This window comes from Euprymna scolopes, chromosome 46 (assembly GCF_053919585.1).
Source record: "Euprymna scolopes isolate OS-2025 chromosome 46, ASM5391958v1, whole genome shotgun sequence".
Lineage (NCBI taxonomy): Eukaryota > Metazoa > Mollusca > Cephalopoda > Sepiida > Sepiolidae > Euprymna > Euprymna scolopes.
Window position 1 is genome coordinate 155402240 of NC_136527.1, and position 7971 is coordinate 155410210.

At 33.6% G+C, this 7971-nt stretch overlaps 1 protein-coding gene across 1 annotated transcript; it reads right to left on the minus strand.

Moving 5' to 3' along the window:
- Positions 1-1054: 1054 nt before the first annotated feature.
- Positions 1055-7551, minus strand: LOC145270244 (uncharacterized). Its single transcript, XM_080125880.1, has 3 exons — positions 7464-7551; positions 2001-6188; positions 1055-1873 (listed from the first exon to the last, which is right to left on the minus strand). The coding sequence occupies exons 1-3, from the start codon at positions 7549-7551 to the stop codon at positions 1542-1544; spliced, it is 4608 nt and encodes a 1535-aa protein (XP_079982006.1). The 3' UTR covers positions 1055-1541.
- Between the last annotated feature and the right edge of the window lie 420 nt (positions 7552-7971).

Below are 7971 nucleotides of genomic sequence, written 5' to 3' on the forward strand. Positions count from 1 at the left end.
TTTTGTGTCCAACGCAGAAAATGTGTTTGTTTGTTAGGATTTCTTAATATAATCTTTAGTAAATTGATACAAATTTTGTTTTGTATGTCCAATTCATTAAGCAATTAAATATATGAAAATATAAAAGAATCACAATTAAAAGATAAAAAAACACGATTTAAACGTGAAATTATTATAAGAAGAAAAAATCAACTGCTTCAGAACAAAGAACTTATGTTCATCGTAAAACGGTGTAATCATTATTTTGTTCCTCGTGTAAAAGATTGAACATTTCATTATGATTTGGATTAGTCGAACTACTGTTTACATCCAAGATGAGAACAGTAATCCAAATAATCCAAATATAAAAAAATGCAAAACTGAATATTTCACATAAACAATTCAAAAAGGAAGGAATTGAACAAATAGCGAAGTCAATCAAATAACAAAAACTAGATTTGAACCAACAAGAAACAAAACAATAATCACATGATTACATTATGAAAATTGCGACTTATTTTTATCAGATTCGATTCTGTTAACTTTATTTTAACCTTAACTTATAATTCCAGATCTGGTGTTTTACATGCAATCAGCGTCAAAGGATTAACGATGAAAGTGTAGTAACTGTTTCTAGTTTGTTTGCGCATTTCAGCCATGTGTCGCGTTATCATCATTCTGGCTTAACTTGTCATGTTTTGAGCCCTCCCATGTATTACCTCCTTCTTTGATAGAGAAGTATTGCGATGTTGTAAAATGTCCCGACTCGCAGATGTGAATATGAGAAAAAAAAATATATAACAGAACACAAATCGATATTTAACAACTAGGCTATGGGCCCAAAGGTCAAAATCCCTCTAGATTTTTGATTCTGTGACCTCGGTTGGGGGTGGAAGAAAAAATGGTGTCAAATGAATGCCAATAGACTCCTGAACATCATATTTTTTTTCACAAGCACAAATGTTGCGCATTAATGAAAACGGCGGCCATATTTAAAGATGGCCGACAATCATCAAATAGAACATTATGACTTGCTTAAACCTTAGTAGCACACAAACCGATAACAATACAGACATCTAGTTTAGCACATTTTATTCCCAATTTATTTCTTCATCATTTAATACATAAATATTGGACTTAATATATTTACTATGCTTCAAAATAGGGAATATTTTTCTAAAAAAGCTTTTTTCAAACATCTTATTTGAAACAACTTCAATCTTTTCTGTGGATAACTAAAGAAATAGATTTACATTTTGATATTTCTCATGTAGAGACACCTATAGTCTACCAATATTATTAGTCATACAAATCTATTGCTATATTTTGTATGTAACAAGGTCGTTTAAACCTGAGGTAGAGCTGCGATTTTGTGTCATTTTTTATACACATCAACTTGGTAAAATATACAATGTTTGTCAATTTTCATTAAAAAGTATTTTTTTGAATCTATGAATAATAACACAGATTTAAAGGACAAAAAGGCAGTTTTAATGAAAGTTAAACAAACAACATGTTAGTAAATAAGATCATATATGCTTTTATTTAAAACTGATCACTGCTTATGCCACTTCATCATCATCGTCGTCGTCATCACCATCATCAGTGTCATCATCATCATGTCCAATGTTTTTACTAATTTTATAACAAGAATCTCTTGCACACTTGCACATATCTGTGCATGGGACCCTGTTTTGGAGACATGTACAAATGTTAACGTCTTTACAATGACTTTTTTTACATTTGGCAGAGCAGTTAATTAAATCCATTAAACTGTCTGGAGCAGGAAGAAGATTCATCCAATGGATTACTAAATCTCCATTTTCTATCTTCCATCCATGACAATCAGGGGATGGTATATCAGGATTTGCATGGAGGCTCCTTTTATAGACACCTGAAAAAAGAAAGAAATTAACATTAATATTGAATAATTTTCATCCTTTCTAATAAGCAAATAACAATGAAACTCCATATATTTAATTTTTACATATAATTGGAAATTAAATATTTATAAAACGTACCTGCTTGATAGTTAGCTCGCTTGATGTGTTCACTCAGGGCATCTTGATTTGGAGGCATTGTGATTTCCAATTTTCTTTGGAATCTAAACATGTTGTATCTGGCTTCATTAACACTTGTGACATTTTGTTGGCCATACAACCTGCAAACAAACATTTCCAATGATTTTGCTCTGTCTGGTTTCACATAAAATTCATTACCAAGATCACTGAATGCGTAACAAAACTCATTCTCTCTCAGTAATAAACTAAGTGCTTTCTTTTTGCCCTTTCCGTAAAATGAACTGACACTATCACATCCTGTAAAACAATGTAGACCAATCAAGGCTTGACTGACAGACTCTCCAATGTTGTCTTTTATCATCTTGATGTCTATTGTTCGCAAATTTGTTCCTCTTCCTGTGTGGAAGTATAAATGTGCGGGAATAAGATTTTGTAAAGAAACTCCAATTACAAACACATCGGTATCAGGACTCATAATGATTACATCCGTACTAGTGTTGGCTGCAAAAGAAGCATGCAAATAAATCCGTGTATCAGCTTCTTCTTGTGAGCTACAAAGTTTTGTTTCTTCTAACCGGATGACAATATCACTTGCCTCTTTTCCAGGTAAGAAGGAATGACATTTCTTGTTATGCGCCAAGAATACCTTCACTCCTCTAAGCTCTGATGTTGAAACATTAGACCATGTTTCATCCAAGAATTCTATTAAGGACTTTTTATTCTCTCCATTTGAAAGAAATTTCTTCCATTGCTGAGAAAGGAGCTGACCATGGATTCTTATCTGAGAGCTAGTAGCAGCTCTTTTATCCCTCTCGATATTTTTTATAGAGATCTGCTGGTATGTATCAGTAACAAAATGAATTTCTTTAGAATGATTCGATTTTGCCCTGTTCACTAAACTTTTCAAAATAACAAGAGCAAGATTAAGAAATGTTTTCTCTCCTTGTAATTTGTTCAAATTTAATTGGTGTATCAGCGACATACCATCCACTATATATATGCCACCTACTATAGGGTTCTCAACAATAGGATTGTTAGCATGGCTTTCTAAAGCATGAAGTAAGTTTGCTTTATTAGTTTTAACCAACGATCCATGTGAATTTGCAAGGGACAATGGTAATGGACCTAAGGAATATGACAGTAATTCTTGAAGATTAATGTTCCGGATTCTACCGATCACAACCAATCTTGCTAGGAGATTTCTATCTGCTTCCAAAGTGATATCCTTTCCGTGGACATGATGATTTGATTTTTTAGACATACTGGAGAATGTTTTTAAATTCATTCTTTTCATCGGGGCAAAAAAATCAACTTCTCCCGTTTGTAGACGCTGCCCACAGAAATTTTCAAATTCTGATTCGCCCCTTGCCTTAGCAAATTGCAGATCATTTTGAACATCTTGTGTCACAACTAATCCTGATGCAATATGGATCAACTCAGCTGGTTCATACTCAAATGGATTAAACATACTGTTTACTGTGTCTATTATCTTTCCAATAGCAAGCTTATCATGTTTCATCCGACTATGTAAAAGATCTGATCGTGTTCCACTTCGTTCTCCTTTGCCAGCCATAGTTTCACATTCATGGGTAATAGACCCTCTCGCATGATGGGACCATATCCACCTGTTGACGGCTCTCTTGTTTGTGCTGAAGCCTGTCATACCACCTTTTGTTTTTGAATCACGATTAGCAGTTTGTTCGATGGTTTGGTCACAAGGAATTTTAGCAAAGGCATTTGAGCTTCTTTGAACAGCAAAATCTCCTCCAATGCATTGTGTATATATCACTGGATGAGTATTAGCGAGATTAGACATCTCCAACCAGTAAACTGGAAGGTATCTGCTATAATTTACATGGTCATATGCAAACACCCAAGGTAACATCTGTCTAACACTTGCCAAGTGAAGTTCCCAGTTTGACTCTCGAATACCTCTAAGGAAAAGTAAAAGAATTTCTACAATGTCAATATAAGAACTCCAGAATGCAAAAGTTTGCTTTTTGTTGCCAACCTGTATAAATTCTTCATAGGATGATAGAAAACTTTGAAAATGTTCTCCCTTCAGAATTTCTTCATACTGAGGTCCTGGGAATGATTGTGACAAGGATGTCATTAAATGCTTCACTTTTTCTGCCTTTTCTTCAGGAATGCTGTTTAAATAGGTTGTCAAACGCATATGCTGCATTGCTTCGGCCACTAATGTATGGGCTCTAACTGCTCTGTTATAGTGTCTACCTGTGAAAACTCCATTTATTGAGCCTACAGCAACAACTTCTGATTCTATTAGAATATCTTGAAGCCCGGCATCACGAAAACGCTTTCCCAAACACCCAAGAAAGGACATTGCTGTATGAAAAGCACCAAGTCGAATCACCAATCTCTTCATGAAATATGGATTTCTCCATCTAATTAATTGTGCCTTTGAATAGATTGCTTGATCCATTACAATAACAAGAGACTCTAACTTGAGTTGATCTGCAATGTCAATGCTTTTTTTTAGAATTGTAAGGACTGTATCCATTTCTGTGGGGCTAACATCAATTACGGGTAAATAACCTATGGTAGATTTTGATGCAATCTCCCTTTTGCACAGGAGTTGGTTAAACCCAGTCCAAGATGGTAATATAATTTCACTGCCGAATTTTGTGATATAGTACGCTATATCAAGTTTTAGAGAATTTTGCAGAAATACACGATCTGAATGAAGTGAAACATGTTCAGCAAATGGTAGTGGGCCATCTTTTCTTCCACCGGTGTATGTAGCCAAATTTACTTCTGGTGGTTCCAATGTTCTTTTCCGTGTTCTTTTGAGTCCTTCTACTGCAATCTTAGATGCACACGGTTCGACTAACATATTTTGTATTATTATCCCAGTTGTGTTGTGTGTTGTTCCATGTCCAGATAAAGTTTCCTCACCAAAATCATTATTGTCCCAGACCAAAGTTGTTGGAATACCTGCCTGGATGGTGGATGGAATAGAATTTTCTCCACGATTGATTTCAAGTTCAGCTAGTGCTGTATCATGATTTAAAACCACCGAATGAGAAACACAATGTCCCAAACCATTCAATAAACCAATCACTTGGGCAGATCCAGACAGATGGCGTACAGCCATACCAAGTGATAAATGTTTTGGCATTAATGTACGTCCGTTAGAAGACAAAAATATAATGTCTTGTGAAATAGACAAAATCTTTCTATAGACGGATGCAGATATGTCCATTATTTTTTCTGTGCACAAATCTTCAGATGCCCCAACTATCCATGCAAGAAAGTTAAATAAAATATGGGGCACCATCTTTTCAGCCTCCTGCAAATTTAATGTTTCTGCTGTTGGCGGCCATAACGAAGGAGGTTTTACTTGTTGAATAATATTTCTCAGATCCATAGCTGTTATGTACAAGTTAGAAAGAGGATTTGGATCTGAGCGTACATGACTTGTTTGTTGGTTTGTGTCATTTTCTGACGACTCTGTTTCACTTGGAGTTGTGGTATGTGTTTCCTCATGGAGTACTGTTTTTTCCTCTACAAGAGAAGACACTGTAATGTCATTTACATACACGATGTCACCTTGTGATCTCATTTTAGAAGTGATGAAGCATAATTGAGGAAATTTTTTCATTAATCTTTGTTTTAAATATCCTGTTTTATATAAATGCGCATCAACTCCATGTGTTTCTTTAATCTGTTTGACAAACAAATCTTTCAATTTTTTAAGTCTCATGATTTCCTTGTTTTCGATAATCCTTGTTTGGACTAATTTCGCAAAGACCTCAAATGCTTTAGCATATGAAGTTTGCTCAGAGTGTTCGGTTTTGGTTGGTTTGGTTGAATATCGAGTGAAGTCACGGTAACATGAGTTATGATATTTCACTTCGATTGCTACACAATCTTTATTCCTTATTTGCATGAGGAGTGATTCATTTTCATTTTCTTCTGCTGCTCGTTTTAAATTAGCAGCTTCTATTGTCGAACATCTGACAAGTTTTTCCCTGTTTCTTTTGCCAGATCCTTTGCACACTATAGTTTTTACTTTTTGGCATAGTATGCAAACATCTGGTAAAATATGCTCTGATCTAGCTGGCAAAGATGGTCGATCAAAATTGGAACGAAGAACCCGTCTTTTTTTAGCTGGTGGATCATCATTTTCGGCAGTAGTCGCATCAATGTTTTCTTGAGATGGGGACCCTGTAAAAATAAATATATTTAGGAGTTTAATATGCATTTGAAATAACAAAGTATATGGAAAAGTTCAAATTAAAAATATCCAATCATTATTTCATAAATCCAAAACATTTCATTAAAAATTTAAGATTTTTTTTGTATAGTGCTGATAAAACTTCTGTGAAAAAATTGTATGTTATTAATTTACATTTTACAATTAAATCGTCTGGTGACTCATTATTAATCGGACCAAGGGATGTTTACAAAATCATGCAATATATTTATCATTGGAATTGGTAGGTAAATTCAATATGCAATGCACTTTATTTTACTAGTGAGTTACCACTTATCAAGGCTAAAAGCCACACGAGGATAAAGGTTAATGGAATAGATTGTCAAGTGACTGATTGTGGAAGTGCTAGAATTAAGAAATGGTACCATAGACAGTTGTATCTATATTTAGAATCATAAAAGAAATGAAACATTTCCAGATTAAAACCAATAGCTAAAATTATTGAAATTATGAAAACTGTTAAATAGTAACAGCATTTGGCTAAGAGCAAAGTGTACCCTTTATTCTGATAATACAGGTTATCTTTTGTTTCAGATTTGTGAAGGAGAAATCTTTCTAAACTGAGGCAATTGTAATTTTTGTTCCAATCAGAATACATTTTTGGTGAACTAAATTTTACCCACAATAAAACCCTGTTTTGTATCTATGTTCTCGTGGGGGAGGCAAGTAAATAGAAATAAACTCTAGTTTTTTTTTGTTTTCTTTACAAGTGAAATTTTCTAAAACAGATGCCAACTTTTATGTACATATTCAATTGTTTGAAAAGATATTAATGTAGATTAACACCCTCATTTAAATCGCTCCCTCCCCCGAGAAGAAAAAAGATTGTACAACTTAGAAGTTTACAAAAAAAAAAAAAAAAATTAAAAATCAATTAAATTGAATAAATATATTTTAGAATTTAGAGGTGTTGACCTTTTTTCTAGTGAAGATAAATTCTGTGCGTTTTTTTATTGGGAGAGGAGGGGGTAAATTACAATCTTGGCACTCAGACTTAGGGTTAATGGTAAAAAAAAATTAACAATAGTCTCCAGGAAATGGAGGATGATTTTCCATTAAATTTATATACGAAATGTTACTCTAAATCCATTTTTTCCTACCATAAAATTTTTCATGCTGTTCAGTTCACACGTACTTGCCTAAGTGAATAGAGGGAGTATAAGAAAAATTGTCTCTTTCCAAATACGTATCAATAAAAATAAAAATTATTAAAAGCTTAAACTTACCTTCGAAAACGTTATCAGTATTCTTTTCTAGTTTTTTTCTGAATTCTTTCAATTTTCTGATAATCCGTGAAACGACTGAAACGTGCATAACAAGTTTGGTGAAACTCAACACGAGGTGGTATTTCAGTTGAATCACAGCTTAAGTCAAAGTTTTTCGCAATTTCTGCTTGTGGTCCATGTAAACCTTTCCATTTTTTAACATATTCTAAAAAGCGCGTCCATGTCTTCACTGAAAAAGATCTAACATTCAATGTTTTAGTTGGAAATATGCACATAACGCACTCTTTTTTGTCTTTGTTTACAAACATTTCTTCTTCACTGGAGGCAGCCATATTGAATTTTTAACTCGCACTACGATGATTGTGATTGGTAGATTGTAAGGAGTAAATAAAAGAAGTATTCTGAATGGCTACTTTTTTATACGAAGGCAACTTAACAGTTAGCATTTTTTTGTGCATTAAAATTAAAATTATTTATTAATGCACCATAATCTTGCTTGTGAAATTTT

Coding starts and splice junctions, on each gene's coding strand:
- LOC145270244 (XM_080125880.1), bottom strand. CDS start 7,551: ATGCACGTTTCAGTCGTTTCACGGATTATCAGAAAATTGAAAGAATTC. Junction 6,189..7,463: donor TACTGATAACGTTTTCGAAG/GTAAGTTTAAGC, acceptor TTATTTTTACAG/GGTCCCCATCTCAAGAAAAC. Junction 1,874..2,000: donor GCGAGCTAACTATCAAGCAG/GTACGTTTTATA, acceptor TTCTTTTTTCAG/GTGTCTATAAAAGGAGCCTC.